The sequence below is a fragment of the Anolis sagrei genome, chromosome X (genome assembly GCF_037176765.1).
Source record: "Anolis sagrei isolate rAnoSag1 chromosome X, rAnoSag1.mat, whole genome shotgun sequence".
NCBI lineage: Eukaryota > Metazoa > Chordata > Lepidosauria > Squamata > Dactyloidae > Anolis > Anolis sagrei.
In genome coordinates this window covers 415,001-437,500 of record NC_090034.1, presented here as the reverse complement: position 1 = coordinate 437,500, position 22,500 = coordinate 415,001, and the positions used below count along the sequence as shown (strand labels likewise).

General features: G+C 39.1%; 1 protein-coding gene across 1 annotated transcript in view; it reads right to left on the bottom strand.

Annotated features, from left to right (window-relative positions):
- Positions 1–9,843: 9,843 nt before the first annotated feature.
- Positions 9,844–22,500, bottom strand: part of LOC137094978 (neuronal pentraxin-2-like) — a 25,988-nt gene continuing 13,331 nt past the window's right edge. Inside the window, exons 2-5 of the mRNA XM_067461074.1 lie at positions 19,781–19,997; positions 13,136–13,380; positions 11,884–12,063; positions 9,844–10,671 (exon numbers count right to left, since the gene is read on the bottom strand). Coding sequence (XP_067317175.1) covers positions 10,444–10,671; positions 11,884–12,063; positions 13,136–13,380; positions 19,781–19,997 — 870 coding nt within the window. The 3' untranslated portion in view covers positions 9,844–10,443. The remainder of the gene's footprint in view (positions 10,672–11,883; positions 12,064–13,135; positions 13,381–19,780; positions 19,998–22,500) is intronic.

Here is a 22,500-nt window from a genome sequence, read left to right as displayed (position 1 = left end):
GCAGGAAACGAAAGCATCGACATACAAAAAAGAACGACAGTAACTTTGGCACGTGCTTCTTAAAGGCCTTTGGGAGCAAAACAAAAATACAATCCTCTCTGAAAATCCTCGATTGGCACCAATCGGGAAACTTGTGAGCCTCGTTTTTCTGTCGTTTTTGCAACGATCAGGACGAAACTTGCCGCACTTGTAGGACATTTACAACTGCAAGCATGCCAAGTTTCAGAACGTTTTGCTAATCCACTGATTTTTGGGAAATTCCTCTGTCATTGTTATGACCATCAGGATTAAACTTGCCACACACGTAGGGCACATTTATGACCATAAACTCACCAAATTTCAGAAAATTTTGCTCATCCACTGAGTTTTGGGAATTTTTTTAAAAAAAATTGTATTTTTAAAACTTCAGGGATTTCTGGCTCGTTCCTCTGTCATTGTTATGGCTATCGGGAAGAAACTTGCCACACACGTAGGACACATTTACAACCATAAACTCACCAAATTTCAAAATATTTTGCTCATCCACTGAGTTTTGGAAAATTTTTAAATATTTTATTTATAATATTTTTTTAAATTTCAGGGATTTCTGGCTCATTCCTCTGTCATTGTTATGGCCATCAGGATGAAACTTGCCACACACGTAGAGCACATTTATGACCATAAATCCACCAAATTTCAGAAGATTTTGCTCATCCACTGATTTTTGGGAATTTTTTTTTACCAATAACATTTTTTTTACTTGGGAGCGGGTTCGGATTCATAATTCAGAACCCTGAGTCCTGTTTACATTCCAGGAAGATTCGCTCTATTGGTGTTGATGGGGAAATTTGCAAGGCTTTTTCCTCCATCATTTTTATGGCTATCAGGATGAAGCTTGTCACAAATGTAGGACATATTTACAACCATAAATCCACCAAATTTCAGAAGATTTTGCTCATCCACTGAGTTTTGGGAAATTTTTAAAATTTTTATTTATAATATTTTTTTAAAAACTACAGGGATTTCTGGTTCATTCCTCTGTCATTGTTATGGATATTGGGATGAAACTTGCCACACACGTAGGACACATTTACGACCATAAACTCACCAAATTTCAGAATATTTTGCTCATCCACTGATTTTTGGGAATTTATTTTTACCAATAACATTTTTTTTTACTTGGGAGCGGGTTCGGATTCATAATTCAGAACCCTGAGTCCTTTACATTCTGGGAAGATTCGGTCCATTGGTGTTGATGGGGAAATTTGCAAGGCTCTTTCCTCCATCATTTTTATGGCCATCAGGATGAAACTTGCCACAAATGTAGAACACATTAATGACCATAAACTCACCAAATTTCAGAAGATTTCGCTCATCCACTGAGTTTTGGAAATTTTTTAAATTTTTTATTTATAATATTTTTTAAAACTTCAGGGATTTCTGGCTCGTTCCTCTGTCATTGTTATGGCCATCAGGATGAAACTTGCCACACACGTAGAGCACATTTACGACCATAAATCCACCAAATTTCAGAAGATTTTGCTCATCCACTGATTTTTGGGATTTTTTTTTTACCAATAACATTTCTTTTACTTGGGAGCAGGTTCGGATTCATAATTCAGGACCCTGAGTCCTGTTTACATTCCAGGAAGATTCGCTCCATTGGTGTTGATGGGGAAATTTGCAAGGCTCTTTCCTCCATCATTTTTATGGCCATCAGGATGAAACTTGCCACACACGTAGAGCACATTTACGACCATAAACCCACCAAATTTCAGAAGATTTTGCTCATCCACTGATTTTTGGGATTTTTTTTTTTTACCAATAACATTTCTTTTACTTGGGAGCGGGTTCGGATTCATAATTCAGAACCCTGAGTCCTGTTTACATTCCGGGAAGATTCGCTCCATTGGTGTTGATGGGGAAATTTGCAAGGCTCTTTCCTCCATCATTTTTATGGCCATCAGGATGAAACTTGCCACACACGTAGGACACATTTACGACCATAAACCCACCAAATTTCAGAAGATTTTGCTCATCCACTGAGTTTTGGGAATTTTTTAACTAATATTTTTTGAAAACTACAGGGATTTCTGGCTCTTTCCTCCATCATTTTTATGGCTATCGGGATGAAACTTTCCACACATGTAGGACAGATTTATGACCATAAACTCACCAAATTTCGGAAGATTTTGCTCATCCACTGAGTTTTGGGAAATTTTTAATTTTTTTATTTATAATATTTTTTTAAACTGCAGGGATTTCTGGCTCGTTCCTCTGTCATTGTTATGACCATCAGGATGAAACTTGTCACAAACGTAGGACACATTTATTACTATAAACTCGCCAAATTTCAGAAGATTTTGCTCATCCACTGAGTTTTGGGAATTTAAAAAAGATTTCAACATTAACATTTTACAAAACTACAGAAATTTCTAGTTTGTTTCTCTGTCACTGTTATGGCTATCAGAATGAAACTGTAGGTTTTTTTCAGGCTATATGGCCATGTTCTAGAGGCATTCTCTCCTGACGTTTTGCCTGCATCTATGGTCAAGCATCCTCAGATGTCGTGATGTCTGTTGGAATTAGGAAAATGGGTTTATATATATCCATGGAATGTAGGCCTGGGTAACAACGGAAAAATTTGTTTCTAAACTCGTTTCGTTTTTAGGGGTCCATCGCGCTTCGTTTTTTTAAAGAATTCCGAAATTTTCCTTTTAAAAATTTCGAAATTTACGAAATTTCGTATAATTACGAATCGATTCGTTAATGGTGGAAGCGATTGCGCAATATGCTAAAAATACCTCCAAATGGGAAAGGGGGAACTTCTGAAGCTTCCCTCTCCCTCTGTTGTTGACTGTTGGTGTGATAAAACAAACAACAACTATAAAACTTGCACCAGACATGCGAAAATAATTACGAAATAATTACGAAATAATTACGAAATAATTACGAACTAATTACGAAATAATAACGAAACAATTACGAAATAAATTGAAAAAATTGTTTCGAATCTAATTTACTCCTCACACTATTCCTGCATGGCTCAATATTAGATCGTAAGCTAATTTAAATACGAATTAATAACGAATTACGAAATTAATGAACGAAACCGCCCAAGCCTAGTGGAATGACCAGGGTGGGACAAAGGACTCTTGTCTGCTGGAGCTAGGTGTGAATGTTTCAACTGACCACCTTGATTAGCATTTGATGGCTTGGCAGTGCTTGGGGCAATCTTTTGTTGAGAGGTGATTAGATGTCCTTGTGTGTTTCCCCTCTGCTGTTGTGCTGTTGTAATTTTAGAGTTTTTTTTAATACTGGTAGCCAGATTTTGTTCATTTTCATGGTTTCCTCCTTTCTGTTGAAATTGTCCACCTGCTTCTTGTGGATTTCAATGGCTTCTCTGTGCAGCCTGACATGGTGGTTGTGAGAGTGGTCCAGCATTTCTGTGTACTCAGATAATAATCTGCTGTGTCCAGGTTGGTTCCTCAGGTGCTCTGCTATGGCTGACTTCTCTGGTGCCTTGCATGTTCCTTGATGGATGTTTGGGCAATGTTGTGTTTGGTGGTCCCTTTGGAGACTTCTTGTCCACAGCTGCATGGTCTACGGTTGACTCCTGCAGAAGTGAGAGGATCCCTCTTGTCCTTGGCTGAACGAAGCATTGGTTGGATTTTCTTGGTGGGTCTGTAGGTGGTTTGTATGTTGTGTTTCCTCATTAGCTTCCCTCTGCGGTCAGTGGTTCCCTTGATGTCTGGCAAGAACACTTTTCCTCTGGGTGGATCTGTACATGCTTCTTGTGGATTTCAATGGCTCCTCTGTGTAGTCTGACATGGTGGTTGTGAGAGTGGTCCAGCATTTCTGTGTTCTCAAATTTGGTTGGTTCATCAGGTGCTCTGCTATGGCTGATTTCTCTGGCTGAAGTAGTCTGCAGTGCCTTTCATGTTCCTTGATGCGTGTGTTGGGCAATGCTACTGCGTGTGGTGGTCCCTCAGGAGACTTCTTGTCCACAGCTGCATAGTACACAGTAGACTCCTCCAGAGGTGAGAGGATCCCTCTTGTCCTTTGCTGAATGGAGCATTGGTTGGATTTTCTTGGTGGACAAGTCTACGTAGGGACCACCCAACGCAGCAGCATTGTCCAGACACGCATCAAGGAACATGAAAGGCACTGCAGACTCATATACGTACAGCCCGAAAAAAGCCTACAACAACCCAGAGGAATGAATAGATGGAAAGATTGTTGGATGTGTAGACAAACAAATTAGGACACAACTTCTTCTGTCGAAACTCAACAAGTGCCATCAAAACTCATCCCTTTCGGCCATTCTATTGCACAAGTCTCCATCCCAATGAGTAGAAAGGGTCTCTAGTTGGACCAACATACCCTTTGCTTCTCAAGGACATCAGACTTGAACCCATCCAAGATGGAGGACAACACGCTCACTTTCTTCTAGTTTGATAATGGAAAGTAATGTATCACTGAGTCATTGCCATGATGTTGCGTTGTATCACAAACACACACACACAAACACACACACAACCCCGAGGAGGAAGTCGCCCGACTCCTGGTCACACAACAACATATTTTCATATCACTGAGTCATTGCCATGATGTTGTGTTGTATTACACACACACACACACAACCCCGAGGAAGAAGTTGCCCAACTCCTGGCCACACAACAACACATTTTTGTATCACTGAATCATTGCCATGATGTTGTGTTCTATCACAAACACACACACACAACCCCGAGGAGGAAGTTGCCCAACTCCTGGCCACACAACAACACATTTTTGTATCACTGAGTCATTGCCATGATGTTGCGTTGTATCACAAACACACACACACAAACACACACACAACCCCGAGGAGGAAGTCGCCCGACTCCTGGTCACACAACAACATATTTTCATATCACTGAGTCATTGCCATGATGTTGTGTTGTATTACACACACACACACACAACCCCGAGGAAGAAGTTGCCCAACTCCTGGCCACACAACAACACATTTTTGTATCACTGAATCATTGCCATGATGTTGTGTTCTATCACAAACACACACACACAACCCCGAGGAGGAAGTTGCCCAACTCCTGGCCACACAACAACACATTTTTGTATCACTGAGTCATTGCCATGATGTTGCATTGTATCACAAACACACACACACATACATACACACACACAACCCCGAGGAGGAAGTTGCCCAACTCCTCATCACACAACAACACATTTTCATATCACTGAGTCATTGCCATGATGTTGCATTGTATCACAAATACACACACACACACACAGCCCCGAGGAGGAAGTTGCCTGACTCCTGGTCACACAACAACACTTTTTCGTATCACTGAGTCATTGCCATGACGTTGTGTTGTATCACAAACATGCACACACACATACACAACCCCAAGGAGAAAGTTGCCCAACTCCTGGTCACACAACAACACATTTTCGTATCACTGAGTCATTGCCATGATGTTGTGTTGTATCACAAACACACATACACACACACACACACAACCCCGAGGAGGAAGTTGCCCAACTCCTGGTCACACAACAACACATTTTCCGATCTAAGATAGTGCATATTTTGCTTGTTAAGGGCCATGATGATGCAATATTACAACAAGGGTGTCGTAGTGCAACAACAATGAGAACAACAAGTGCTACCAAAGTCTGGGAGACAAAAGGTGATAAGAAACATTAGGAACAATGGCCGGAATAACTGGGTTGTTGTAGGTTTTTCAGGCTGTATAGCCATGTTCAAGAAGCATTCTCTCCTGACATTTGGCCTACATCTATGGCAAGCATCCTCAGAGATGTGCGATCAATTAAAAATGTTCCAAAAGTAATTACAAAATGGGGAGGTGCTGAAGCTTTGTTTTTAAAGTGTTTCTGAAGTGTAATTAGTGAAAAATGTGTTACTATAATGGGAGTAATGAATTTTTTTTACTATATTGTTATAATACTTGTGCAAAATTATGAAAATTGGGGAAAATTCAGGGGTCCTTTTCCCCCAATTTTTAAAGGTATGGGGGTGAAACTTGCTACAATGGTAGAAGACCTTGACCGCTCTTAGCCCACCAAATTTCAGAATGTTTCACTTATCCACGGATTTTTGGGGAATTTCCAAATTTTATATAAACAACATATTTTAATAGTAAAGGAAACATGTTCCTAGTTTGAAAGTGTTGTTTCCTGTTTCATGTAGTAGTCCTTACTTTGAAAGTAGTGGTTCTACACAGGGAACTTTGTTTTGGCACCAAAAAATTAGTTAAGTGGGTGGATGACAATGTTAAACGGGTGGGCTGGATAGCAAAACGTGCCACAACACAATGTCCTTTTCGCAAAGACAAAATGTTTGCAGTTTAATAAACTTTCCCCATGTTTACATGATAGAACCAATTAGGAAATGACATATCTAATCCAGGAACAAAAATCATAGTGCAAAGAATTAAATTTATTGGAACTCTGGCTGGCTATGGAAGGGAGGGACATGTTTCTCTGATGCTGAGCAATGCATTCTGGGAAATGTAGTTCAGGGCAGGTCCTTTTGCATTCTCCGGCATAGGGCTCCTCCCTTCCCAAACTACATTTCCCAGATTTTTCCCAGAAAACTCCACTTTCTCCCTCTTTTCCATCCTCTTCTAATGGCGAGAGGCAATGCATTCTGGGAAATGTAGTTCAGGGCAGGTTCTTTTGCATTCTCTGGCATAGGGCTCCTCCCTTCCCAAACTACATTTCCCAGATTTTTCCCAGAAAACTCCGCTTTCTCCCTCTTTTCCGTCCTCTTCTAATGGTGAGAGGCAATGCATTCTGGGAAATGTAGTTCAGGGCAGGTCCTTTTGCATTCTCTGGCATAGGGCTCCTCCCATCTCAAACTACATTTCCCAGATTCCTGTGCTTTTCCCAGAAAACTCTGCTTTCTCCCTCTTTTCCGTCTTCTTCTAATGACAAGAGGCAATGCATTCTGGGAAATGTAGTTCAGGGCAGGTCCTTTTGCATTCTCCGGCATAGGGCTCCTCCCTTCCCAAACTACATTTCCCAGATTTTTCCCAGAAAACTCCGCTTTCTCCCTCTTTTTCATCCTCTTCTAATGGCGAGAGGTCGTTCATTTACAGAGGAAAGTCAAGGCACTAAGGCAGCCTTTTTGGCTTTGCTTTCAGATTTGTTTCCTTGCATGGAAACCACAGGGAGGAGGAGGGAGCAAGCTTCCTTTCTGCTTCCCGGGAGACTAGGACACAATGGAGCAATGGCTTCAAACTACAAGAGAGGAGATTCCATCTGAACATGAGGAAGAACTTCCTGACTGTGAGAGCCGTTCAGCAGTGGAACTCTCTGCCTTCCCCGGAGTGTGGTGGAAGCTCCTTCTTTGGAAGCTTTTAAACAGAGGCTGGATGGCCATCTGTCAGGGGTGATTTGAATGCAATATTTCTGCTTCTTGGCAGAATGGGGTTGGACTGGATGAGGGCCCAGGAGGTCTCTTCCAACTCTAGGATTCTAGGATATTATTATTATTATTATTATTATTATTATTATGAGGGCCATGGATCAAGAGGTGAGGGGAAGTTCTAGTGAAGAAGGAGCTGGGTTCCTTTCTGCTTCCCTGGAGACTAGGACGCAATGGAACAATGGCTTCAAACTACAAGAGAGGAGATTCCATCTGAACATGAGGAAGAACTTCCTGACTGTGAGAGCCGTTCAGCAGTGGAACTCTCTGCCCCGGAGTGTGGTGGAGGCTCCTTCTTTGGAGGCTTTTAAACAGAGGCTGGATGGTCATCTGCCAGGGGTGATTTGAATGCAATATTCCTGCTTCTTGGCAGAATGGGGTTGGACTGGATGATGGCCCATGAGGTCTCTTCCAACTCTTTGATTCTATGATTCTATGATTCTATGAAATGTCACCTTTTCGTGAACCCAGCCACACATGGGCTCCAGGAGACTTCCTCTCCCCTCCTGGGCCAACTAAGCCCCCAACAATAATGACTCAACATAAACTCTTGCATGAACAGTAGGACAATGGGCACAATCCCTCAGGCTTCGGAGTTTGCCCATCGGGAGGATGTGCCCCATGGCAAATTCAATCATTCCTCACCACAGGGGACATCCTGCCTAAGGAGGCTATTGATGTCCCCACAGCCTCCTTCTTTGTTGAGGTCTCTTCCAACTCCTTGATTCTATGAATATGAAATTGACTTTGGGAGCCTTCCAAAGTTGACAAAACTAAAATGAATAAGTATGGGGTAAGTTTCGATTCTTATATTTTTGGCCTTTGTATCAGATATCAATTTGCAAATTTAACAAATTTGATCCAATTTACAAGGAATAACGAAAAAAATTGCACACTCTAACAATGGCTACACTTCACTGGACAACATAATATGTTGTTTGGGGACGATGAACATTGTAGTCCAATGGAGCCAGGGGGTGCCATGTTTGGAAAGGGCGACTCATGAGAGTTGGGATGTGTTGGAAACTCATGCAAAGATTGGGCCTAACTTCCTCCGAAAGCCTTTCACAGGAACCACACTGAAAAAAACATCCAAAGACGTGTAAGACGCATCAGTGAAATGGCAAATCTATTCCATGTTTAGCCATACAAGGAGCTCTCCAAGGTGCTGAGCCCTATTCCCAAATGTTATCGGTACCTTGGATAGCTCCTTTAAAACGAGGCCAAAACCGGAACGGATTCACTGCCCTGCTGATATGGAACCCACAAGCCGTACAAGGAGCTCTCCAAGGTGCTGAGCCCTATTCCCGAATGGTATCAGTACCTTGGATAGCTCCTTTCAAATGAGGCAAAACCTGGAACGGATTCACTGTCCTGCTGAAATGGAATCCACAAGCCGAACAAGGAGCTCTCCAAGGTGCTGAGCCCTATTCCCGAATGGTATCAGTACCTTGGATAGTTCCTTTAAAACGAGGCAAAACCTGGAACGGATTCCTGGTCCAGGAACCACACTGAAAGAGCATCCAAAGACGTGAAAGACTAATCAGTGAAATGGTGAATCTATTCCATGTTTAGCCATACAAGGAGCTCTCCGAGGTGCTGAGCCCTATTCCCGAATGGTATCAGTACCTTGGATAGTTCCTTTAAAATTGAGGCAAAACCTGGAATGGATTCACTGTCCTGCTGATGCGGAATCTAGGCTTGGGCGATCCAGTTCATTAATTTCGTTATTCGTAATTGATTCGTATTTAAATTAGCTTACGATCCAATATCGAGCCATGCAGGAATAGTGTGAGGAGTAATTAAGAATCGAAACAATTTTTTCTAATCTTCGTAATTATTTCGTAATTATTTCGTAATTATTTTCGTATGTCTGGTGCATTGTATTGTATATTATATTATATTATTATATTATATTACTATATAATTATTATATTATATTATAATTGTATATTATAATATAATATAATATATATAATATATTGTTATATAATATAATAATATATAATATATAATAATATATAATAATAATATAATATACAATGATAATAGAATAATAGAATATACAATAATATAATATAATAATATTATAATATAATATACAACCATATAATATAATAATATAATATAATATAATATAATATAATAATAATATAATATAATATAGTTGTTTGTTTTATCACACCAACAGTCAACAACAGAGGGAGAAGGAAGCTTCAGACGTTCCCTGTGTCCCATTTGGAGGGTTTTTTTAGCATACTGCGCAATTGCGTCCGCCATTAACGAATCGATTCGTAATTTATGAAATTTCGGAAATTTGAAATTTTGAAATCTTAAATTTCGGAAGTCCTCAGAATTTCGAAACGCTAGCGCACCCTAGAAAGGAAACGAGTTTAGAACAATTTTTTTCTTGATCGCCCAAGCCTAGCGGAATCCGCTAACTGTACAAGGAGCTCTCCAAGGTGCTGAGCCCTATTCCCGAATGGCATCAGTAGCTTGGAGAGCTCCTTCAAAACGAGGCAAAACCTGGAATGGATTCACTGTCCTGCTGATGCGGAATCCACAAGCCGTACAAGGAGCTCTCCGAGGTGCTGAGCCCTATTCCTGAATGGTATCAGTACCTTGAATAACTCCATTAAAACGAGGCCAAACCTGGAACGGATTCACCGTCCTGCTGATATGGAATCCACAAGCTGTACAAGGAGCTCTCCGAGGTGCTGAGCCCTATTCCTGAATGGTATCAGCACCTTGGATAGTTCCTTCAAAACTAGGCAAGACCTGGAACGGATTCACCGTCCTGCTGATATGGAATCCACAAGCCGTCACTGAAGCTTGCTCATAACTCCCGCCCGTTTTGGTTTTGCCGGTGCCGACCTTCCTCGAGCGTCATGGGGATTTTGCCGGTATTAAGGAACCTAAGGAAATAATCCGGGGCGTAAGAGCCTCGGATCTGACGAGAGATTGTCTCAATGAGAACAGGGCACTTGGATGGGAAATGGTCATGGCTATAAATCGAGCAGGCGCTCCTCGCAGGTCTCCGACGGCCACTTGGCCGCGCCCCCAAAGACGTCCACGTTGTTGTCGACCCAAGGGATGATGTTGCCGGGCATGTTGGCGGAGCAGTTCGCAATATTCATGATGTCTTCAGGCTTTAAGACTCTGTCCCAGATATTGAACTGGCTCATCTCGCCAACAAAGGCTTGCGTGGCGTCGAATCTCCCGCCGACAGTGTCCTGAAGAAGAAAGAGAGCGTGAAAGGGGAGGAGGCGAAATCAGTTTCATATGGTCATAGTAATAATAATAATAATAATAATAATAATAATAATAATAATAATGTATTGTCAAAGGCTTTCATGGCCAGAATCACTGGGTTGTTGTAGGTTTTTTTGGGCTATATGGCCATGGTCTAGAAGCATTCTCTCCTGACGTCTCACCTGCATCTATGGCAAGCATCCTCACAGGTAGTGAGATCTGTTGGAACTAGGAAAATTGGGTTTATATATCTGTGGAATGATGACCAGGGTGGGACAAAGGACTCTTGGAGCTAGGTGTGAATGTTTCAACTGACCACCTTGAAATCCACAAGAAGCATGTGGACAATTTCAACAGAAAGGAAGAGACCATGAAAATGAACAAAATCTGGCTACCAGTATTAAAAAACTCTAAAATTACAACAGCAAAACAGCAGAGAGGAAGCAAACAAGGACATCTAATCACCTCTCAACAAAAGTTTGCTCCAGGCACAGTCAGCCCATTGTATGCTAATCCGGGTGGTCAGTTGAAACATTCACAACTAGCTCCAGCAGACAAGAGTCCTTTGTCCCACCCTGGTCTTTCCACAGATGTAACATAATAATAAAGTAAAATAATGAATGTAATAATAATAATAGAGTAAAATAATAGAACTACAATAATAGAGAAAAATAATAAATGTAATAATAATAATAATAATAATAATAATAATAGAATCCTAGAGTTGGAAGCGACCTCCTGGGCCATCATCCAGCCCAACCCCATTCTGCCAAGAAGCAGGAATATTGCATTCAAAGCACCCCTGACAGATGGCCACCCAGCCTCTGCTTAACAATAACAATAATAATAATAATAATAATAATAATAATTATTATTATTATTATTATTATTATTATTATTATAGAGTTGGAAGAGACCTCCTGGGCCATCATCCAGCCCAATTCTGCCTAGCTCCAGCAGACAAGAGTCCTTTGTCCCACCCTGGTCATTCCACAGATATATAAACCCAATTTTCCAAGTTCCAAAAGATCTCACTACCTCTGAGGATGCTTGCCATAGGTGCAGGCGAAACGTCAGGAGAAAATGCCTCTAGACAATGGCCATAGAGCCCGAAAAAACCTACAACAACCCAGTGATTCCAGCCATGAAAGCCTTCGACAATATAATAAATAAATAGCGGCCGTGTCGCTCACCTGCTCCTGGCCCAGAATGAGGACTCCTCCGGGTTTAATGGGGTGCCAAGGAGCTAAGTTGTCCCCGGTGCCGAGCTTCTCTCCGTCCTGGAAGGCCTCCCACATCCCGTCCCGCGTCGTCCAAGTGACGCAGATGTGGTGCCATTTCCCATCGCTGATGAAGAGCGGCAGTTGGGCCACCTGCACAAAGAGAGAGAACAACGAGGCAACCTCATTAGGAAGGAACCCACACTGATTGCAGGCAAGATACCCTTAATACAGTTCCTCATGTGGTGGTGACCCCCAACCATCACATTATTTTCGTTGCTACTACACAACTGTCATTTTGCTACTGTTGTCCCGTGATATGAGATTAGGTCTCTGGTTGGAGAGAGCTAAGGAAACGTTAATGCAGTGGTTCTCAACCTTGCAAATGCTGCGACCCCTTAATACAGTTCCTCGTGTTGTGGTGACCCCCAACCATAATGTTATTTTCATTGCTACTATACAACTGTCATTTGGCTACTGTTGTCCCGTGATATGAGATTAGGTCTCTGGTTGGAGAGAGCTAAGGAAATGTTAATGCAGTGGTTCTCAACCTTGCTAATGCCGCAACCCCTTAGTACAGGTCCTCATGTTGTGGTGACCCCCAGCCATAACATTATTTTCATTGCTACTACACAATTGCCATTTTGCTACTATTTTCCTGTGATAGGAGATTAGGTCTCTGGTTGGAGAGAGCTAAGGAAACGTTAATGCAGTGATTCTCAACCTTACTAATGCTGTGACCCCTTAATACAGTTCCTCATCTTGTGGTGACCCCCAACCATCACATTATTTTCGTTGCTACTACACAACTCTCATTTTGCTACTGTTGTCCCGTGATATGAGATTAGGTCTCTGACTGGAGAGAGCTAAGGAAACGTTAATGCAGTGGTTCTCAACCTTGATAATGCCGCAACCCCTTAGTACAGGTCCTCATGTTGTGGTGACCCCCAACCATCACATCAGATTAGGTCTCTGGTTGGAGAGAGCTAAGGAAACGTTAATGCAGACTAACTCAACCAGAGAAGTCAGCCATAGCAGAGCACTTGATGACCCAACCTGGACACATCATATTATTGGAGAACACAGAAATGCTTGACCACTCTCACAACCACCAATCCACAAGAGGCACGTGGACAGTAACTTCTCCAAAGTGGAGCTCTTTGGAAGCCTTGTCCCGACCTCAGGATGTTCCCCAAAGAAAGACAACGGGCTCTCCGGAGCTCACCTTGTCGTTGATGAGCAGCTCGATGGGGTTGTTCCCCCACTCGATGAGCACGACCTCGTTGGCCTGGCCGGGGACGGCGTACGAGAAGGGCGTCCCGATCCCCGGAGAGGCGCCCGACTTCAGCCACAAGCAGACCGTGAAGGCGTAGAGCTCCGGGAGCGTCTTCTTGACCTTCCCGTACAAGTAGTTGGTACGCAGCGGGAGGGAGACCTTGAACGCGTCCGGGGCCTTGAAGGCGCTGGTCCCTGCGGGGGGGGGGGGGGGGGGAGACCGGGGGGGGGGGGAGAGGGTCAGCACGGAATAGTATATATATATGCAGAAATATTCATAAAATATATATAGAAATATTCATGAAAATATGTGTAGAAATATTCATAACAATATCTGCAGATATATTCATAAAAAATATCTGCTGAAATATTCATATAATATATGCAGAAATATTCATATAATATATGCAGAAATATTCATATGTAGAAATATTCATAAATTATATGCAGAAATATTCATAAAAATACCTGCAAAAATATTCATAAAAAATCTGTAGAAATATTCAAAAAAACATCTTCAGAAATATTCATAAATTATATGCAAAAATATAAAAATATCTGCAGAAATATTCACAAAAGATGCGCAGAAATGTTCACAAAAAATATTGCAGAAATATTCACAAAATATGTGCAGAAATAAATATCTGTAGAAATCTTCATAAAAATATTTGCAAAAATATTCATTAAATAGCTGAAGAAATATTCATTCAATATCTGCAGAAATATTGATAAATTAATAATTAAAATATTCACAAAATATTCACAAAAATAATCATTAAAATGTTCACAGAAATAATCATAAAAGTACTTGCAGAAATATCCACAAAATAATCCTGGAAACATTCGCAAAAAAGAATCATTAAAAATATTCACAAATTATTTGCAGAAATATTCACAAAAATTATTTCAAGAAATATTCACAAAAATTATTTCAAGAAATATTCACAAATTATTTGCAGAAATATTCACAAAAATTATTGCAAGAAATATTCACAAAAATTATTGCAAGAAATATTCACAAATTATTTGTAGAAATGTTTGCAAAATATGTGCAGAAATATTCACAAAAGATGTGCAGAAATATTCACAAAAATTATTGCAGAAATATTCACAAAAATTATTGCAAGAAATATCCACAAACATTATTGCAAGAAATATTCACAAATTATTTGCAGAAACATTCACAAAAATTATTTCAGAGATAGTAACAAAATATGTGCAGAAATATTCATAAAATGCACACTGGAATATTCTTAAAAGTAATTTAAAATATTAATTAAAATATCTGCAGAAGTAATCATGAAAATATCAGTAGATGCTCATAAAATATCTGCATAAATATTCATGCAAATATCTGCAGAGAGATACATGCATCGCCTGCTTTTGCACACAAACAGAACGATGATGATAATGATGATGATGATGCCAAGAGTGTGCCGTGCTCCCCCCCCCCCCCCCCCCCCGTTGCCACAAGCAGTGGAAATTTAAATACACAGTCTCCAGCCGAGCGTGGCACTTCCCGGTAATTAAAGCTAAGGATCTGATTAAATGATTAGGATTACGAATGTCCCCCAACGGCACCGAGAGTCACCGAAGGGAAAGGCATGGAAGTTGGACGCTGGGCCAAATTGACCCTTCCTGGCTTTCTCAAATGCCTTCACGGTCCGCTCAGAGACTAAACTCTGGAATGAGCTGCATTATTATTGTTATTATTATTACTAATATAATATATAAGGCAGGGGAAGGGATTCAAATGCACGTCCTGATTATGATTTGAATGGCCCAAATCCCATAGAGCTGGAAGGGATCCCAAAGGCCATCCAGTCCAGCCCTGTTCTGCCTTCATACAGTAAAAGCACAATCAAAGCACTCCTGACAGATGGTCATCCAACTTCAATAATATTATTAATAATATAACCTCCTATAAAATAGTAGCCAATAATATAATATATATAATATTATTATTAATAATAATATATCAAATTTGGTGAGATTTGGTCCAGTGGTTTCTCCGTTTTTGAACGCCGATGGACGACCGTAAGGATTTTATATATATAGATATAACCTCCTATAAAATTGTAGCCAATAATATAATATATCTAATATAAATAATATATTATTATATAATTCTTAATAATATAATATATTATTAATAATAATTATTATATTATCATATTATATTATTAATAATATTAATAATAATTATATAATAATGACAGATGGTCATCCAACTTCAATAATATCACTAATAATATAACCTCCTATAAAATTGTAGCCAATAATATAATATATAGAATATTAATAATAATAATGATATATTATTATATAATATATATATTATATATTATATTATTATATTATCATATTATATTATTAATAATATTAATAATAATTATATAATAATGACAGATGGTCATCCAACTTCAATAATATCACTAATAATATAACCTCCTATAAAATTGTAGCCAATAATATAATATATAGAATATTAATAATAATAATGATATATTATTATATAATATATATATTATATATTATATTATTATATTATCATATTATATTATTAATAATATTAATAATAATTATATAATAATGACAGATGGTCATCCAACTTCAATAATATTATTAATAATATAACCTCCTTTAAAATTGTAGCCAATAATATAATATATATAATATTAATAATACTAATATATAATTATTATATAATTATTAATATAATAATATTATATTATAAATAAATATATAATAATATATTATATATATTATATTATTATATTATTATATTATCATATTATATTATTAATAATATTAATAATAATTATATAATAATGACAGATGGTCATCCAACTTCAATAATATTATTAATAATATAACCCTATAAAATTGTAGCCAATAATATAATATATAATAATAATAATAATAATAATATATCAAATTTGGTGAGATTTGGTCCAGTGGTTTCTCCGTTTTTGAACAGCAATGGATGACTGTTTATTGGCTTGTACCAGAGTCTTTGCATTATTATTATTATTATTATTATTACTATTATTATTTTATTATTATTACTATTATTATTATTATTTAATTATTATTATTATTATTTATTAATAATTTATTATTGTTATTATTTAATTATTATTATTAATTATTATTATTAATAATAATTTGTTATTATTTAATTATTATTAATTAAATAATTAATTATTTAATTATTATTTGATTTTTAATTTTTAATAATTTATTTTTATTATTAATTATATAATAATAATAATAATAATAATCATAATAATAATAATAAATAATGCAAAGACTCTGGCACAAGCCAATCAAGGGGGTCCCAGTGGTGATCGGCAAATTGAGGTGTTGGACTGGTGGCCACTGGGGTTGCTCCTATAATAATAATAATAATAATAATAATAACCAGTCCAACCCCCTCAATTTTGCTAGGCAGGAAAAGCACAAACAAAGCCACCCTGACAGATGGCCACCCAGCCACAGTGCTATTATTCCATGTGAAGAGGCCTGAGCAAAGCAGAATGGAGAGGACCCATGACCTCCTTCTGATGCAGCCCAAAATCCCTTTTGCTTTTTCTGCTGTTGCTTTACACTTGTGTATATTGCCCTATGGAACCCCCGCTGAGCTGCTGACCTTGTTGACTGAAAGGTAGCAGGTTCGAATCCGGGGAGTGGCGTGAGCTTCCACTGTCAGCCCCAGCTTCTGCCTACCTACCAGTTCGAAAACATGCAAATGTGAGTAGATGAATAGGTACCACTCTGGTGGGAAGGTAACGCCGCCCCATGCAGTCATGCTGGCCACATGACCTTGGAGGTGTCTATGGGCAATGCCGGCTCTTAGGCTTAGAAATAGAGATGAGCACCACACTCCAGAGTCGGACACGACTGGACTTCAAACCTATATTGCCCTATGGATGTGCTTAGGGTGAGAGTTGTCCGCAATGGGAAAAGGTCATTCTCAGTTCTAAGTTCTAGATTCATACTTGTTCTGGATGCCGGGCCATTGGATCCAAGGTTGTGCATGGCTGGCCAATGCGCATCGCTCATCCCTAATGTGGGGACATTACGCAACCGCACCTGATGCAGTTATTGTGCAAGGAAAGGACGAAGGCGATGATTCAGGGATGCTGGGAGCTGCGAGGCGGGGAGTGGGGTGCACCCAGGGGTCGCAACCACGGCTGGGGTCACTCCTCGCTTTGCGGTGCTATTCGCAGCATCCTGAACTTTCCATCATCCACTCATCTTGCCCACCTCGCGGGAGTGGGACTCAGCTGAGTCATTCCCTGCCAGCCTGACTCACTTCCAGAGCCAGTTGGGAGACTTTGGGGGGGGGGGGCTGCACTTCAGGGACGCACCTGCTCTGACTTACATACAGATTCAACTTACGAACAAAACTACAGAGCCAACCTTGATTGTAATTTGGTTGTATGTGTTGTGTGTGTGTGTGTGTGTGTATACACATACACACACAGTGGAAGTTACACCTCAAAAATGTACCTGTTCCGACTTACATACAAATTCAACTTACAAACAAACCTACAAAACCAATCTTGATTGTAATTTGGGTGTATGTGTTTTGTGTGTGTGTGTATGTGTGTGTGTGTGTGTGTATATATATATATATATATATAGATGGAGTTACACCTCAAAAATGTAACTGCTCCGGCTTGCATACAAATTCAACTTAAGAACGAACACACAGAACTGATCTTGTTTGTAATTTGGGTGTGTGTGTGTGTGTATATATAGTTGGAGCTACACTTCAAAAATGTATCTGTTCCGACTTACATACATATTCAACTTAAGAACGAACCCACAGAACCAATCTCATTCAAAACTTGGGGAGATGGATAGATAGAGATATAGACAAAACTTGTGTGTGTGTGTGTGTGTATAGTTGAAGTTACACCTCAAAAATGTACCTGTTCCGACTTACATACAAATTCAACTTACGAGCAAACCTACAGAACTAACTTACATACAGATTCAACTTATGAAAAAACCTACAGAACCAATCTTGATTGTAATTTGGGTGTATGTGTTCTCTGTGTGTGTATATACACACAGTTGGAGTTACACTTCAAAAATGTACCTATTCTGACTTACATACAAACTCAACTTACAAACAGACCTACAGAACAAACTTACATACAGATTCAACTTATGAACAGACCTACAGAGCCAACCTTGATTGTAATTTGGGTGAATGTGTTGTGTGTGTGTGTGTGTGTGTATACACACAGTTGAAGTTACACCTCAAAAATGTCCCTGTTCCGACTTACAAATTCAACTTACGAACAGACCTACAGAACCAACTTATGTACAGATTCAACTTACGAATAAACCTACAGAACCAACCTTGATTGTAATTTGGGTGTGTCTGTTGTGTGTGTGTGTGTATAGTTGGAGTTACACCTCAAAAATGTCCCTGTTCCGACTTACATACAAATTCAACTTACGAACAGACCTACAGAACCAACTTACATACAGATTCAACTTACGAACAGACCTACAGAACCAATCTTGATTGTAATTTGGGTGTGTGTGCTGTGTGTGTTTGTGTATATATACACACAGTTGGAGTTACACCTCAAAAATGTACCTGTTCCGACTTACATACAAATTCAACTTATGAACAGACCTACAGAACCAACTTTGATTGTAATTTGGGTGTGTGTGTTGTATGTGTGTGTGTGTGTGTGTAGTTGGAGTTACACCTCAAAAATGTATCTGTTCCGACTTACATACAGATTCAACTTACGAACAGACCTACAGAACCAACCTTGATTGTAATTTGGGGTGTGTGTGTGTGTGTATATATACATACACACACACACACACATATAGTTGGAGTTACACCTCAAAAATGTACCTGTTCCAACTTACATACAAATTCAACTTACGAACAAACCTACAGAACCAACCTTGATTGTAATTTGGGTGTGTGTGTGTGTGTGTATTATATATATATATATATAGTTGGAGTTACACCTCAAAAATGTACCTGTTCCGACTTACATACAAATTCAACTTACGAACGAACCCACAGAACCGATCTCATGCAAAATTTGGGGAGATAGATAAATAGAGATATAGACAAAACTTGTGTGTGTGTGTGTGTGTGTGTGTGTGTGTATAGTTGGAGTTACACCTCAAAAATGTACTTGTTCCGACTTACATACAGATACAATTTAAGAATGAATCCACAGAACCAACCTCGTTCAAAACTTGGGGAGATAGGTAGATAGATAGAGATATAGACAAAACTTGTGTGTGTGTGTGTGTGTGCATCTGCCCAAGTTAAAAACGAGATTGGTTCTGTAGATAGAAACATAGATAAAGATAGAGATATAGATACATGGCTGGAATTACATTTCAGAAACGTCCCTGTTCCCACTTACATACGAATTCAGCTTAAGAACGAACCTACTGAATCGATCTCATCCATAACTTCCTGTTGTCTGCTCCCCGTTCTTAACTAGAAGTCAGCTGTCTGTAACTTGGGGACTGCCGTAATGGTGAATAGATAACCGGTCACAGACACAAGGGAGTGTGTCCAGTTGGTCAGCGGAATTACCTCGCTCGAGCTCGGCCACCCGTTCCAGCAAGGCGTTGAGGGCAGCCTCGGTCTTCTGCCGGTGGGTGGAGGTCTCGTTGTGCAGCTGCGTCTTCTCGGTCTCCAGTTCCGCCACTTTGCTCATCAGCTGCCGCTCGAGGTCTCCCAGCCTCCTTTGCAGCATCTCTCGGAGGTCGTTCGGAAGGGCCGAGAACGAGATGTTTGCGCGGAGCTGGTGCTTCAAGAAAAAGAAGGATAGCAAACATCTGTTATAGAAATCCAATATACTGATGATAACATAGTCTGTGCTCATTCAGAACAAGACTTACAACATCCATTATAGAAATCCAATATGCTGATGATAATAGAGTCTGTGCTCATTCAGAAGAAGACCTACAGCATCCATTATAGAAATCCAATAAGCTTACGATAACATAGTCTGTGCTCATTCAGAAGACCTACAACATCTGTTATAGAAGTCCAATATACTGACAATAACATATTCTGTGATCATTCAGAAGAAGACCTACAACATCCATTATAGAAATCCAATATGCTGATGATAACATAGTCTGTAATCTTTCAGAAGAAGACCTACAACATCCATTATAGAAATCCAATATGCTGATGATAATAGAGTCTGTGCTCATTCAGAAGAAAACCTACAACATCTCTTTTAGAAATCCAGTATGGTGATGATAACATAGTCTGTGCTCATTCAGAAGAAGACAACATCCATTATAGAAATCCAATATGCTAATAATAACATAGTCTGTGCTTATTCAGAAGAAGTCCTACAACATCCATTATAGAAATCCAATATGCTGACGATAACATAGTCTGTGTTCATTCAGAAGAAGACCTACATCCATTATAGAAATCCAATATACTGATGATAACATAGTCTGTGCTCATTCAGAAGAAAACCTACAATATCTGTCATAGAAATCCAATATGCTGATGATAACATAGCCTGTGCTCATTAAGAAGACCTACAACATCCATTATAGAAATCCAATATACTGACGATAACATAGTCTGTGCTCATTCAGAAGAAGACCTACAACATCCGTTATAGAAATCCAATATGCTGACGATAACATAGTCTGTGCTCATTCAGAAGAAGACCTACAACATCTGTTATAGAAATCCAATATGCTGACGATAACATAGTCTGTGCTCATTCAGAAGAAGACCTACAACATCTGTTATAGAACTCAAATATGTGATGATAACATAGTCTGTGCTCATTCAGAAGAAGACCTACAGCATCCATTATAGAAATCCAATAAGCTGACGATAACATAGTCTGTGCTCATTCAGAAGACCTACAACATCTGTTATAGAAGTCCAATATACTGACGATAACATAGTCTGTGCTCATTCAGAAGAAGACCTACAGCATCCATTATAGAAATCCAATATACTGACGATAACACAGCCTGTGCTCATTCAGAAGAAGACCTACAACATCCATTATAGAAATCCAATATACTGATGATAACATAGACTGTGCTCATTCACAAGAAGACCTACAACATCAATTATAGAAATACAATATGCTGATGATAACATAGTCTGTGCTCATTCAGAAGAAGACCTACAAGCCATTCTCAATATCTTTGCAGAGTAATACAAAAAGCTTGGCCTCTTATTGAATATCAAGAAAATCAAGCCACCTCTCCACAAAAGTCAACATCAACAGTGAAATATAACACCGCCTGAGCTCTGCAAGTGCAGCATTTTTCTGAATGAAACAGAGAGTGTTTGAGGATCAGGACATTCATAGGGAGACCAAGGTGCTTGTTTATAACGTTATTGCCCTCCCAACCCTGGAAATCGATGTCCTCACTGCAGAAGAATGAACATGTGGACCAAGAATAGGTCTCTACAGTCACCTACAGATCCACCACCAAGACACTTGGATAGCAATCATACTCTATGATGATGATCCATAATTATCTCAGATCTCCCCAGACCACAGCTTTAGGAAAGGTAACCTTTTCACACTAATTCCCCAAATTCTCCAGAAGTTGCAGACCAAAAGAAGTCACAATTCATCTATCTATCTATCTATCTATCTATCTATCTATCTATCTATCTAGATGATAGATAGAGATAGAGATATACACACACATCCACATCTACATATATGTCATCTTCATCCACATCATCTATATCTGCATCTATGTCACCTATATCTATATCATCTACATCTATGTCATCTACATTTACATATACATCATCTACATCTACATCTACGACATCTGTATCTAAATCAAACATCATCTACATCGTCGTCATCATCTGCATCTATGTCATCTACATCATCTACATCCACATCTAAGTAATTTACATCTATATCATTTACATCTACGTCTACGTCATCTACCTCTACATCTACATTTACATCTATGTCATCTACATCTACATCGACATCATCTACATCGATATCGTTATCAACGTCTACATCTACATAATCTACATCTACATCTAAGTCATCTACATCTATGCCTATGCCATCTACCTCTACATCTACGTCATCTACATTGACCTCATCTACATCAGCATCATCTACATCTATGTCTACGTCTACGTCATCTACATCGACATCATCTACATCTATGTCTATGTCTACATCATCTACATCTATGTCTACGTCTACATCATATACATCGACATCATCTACATCTATGTCTATGTCTACATCATATACATCGACATCATCTACATCTATGTCT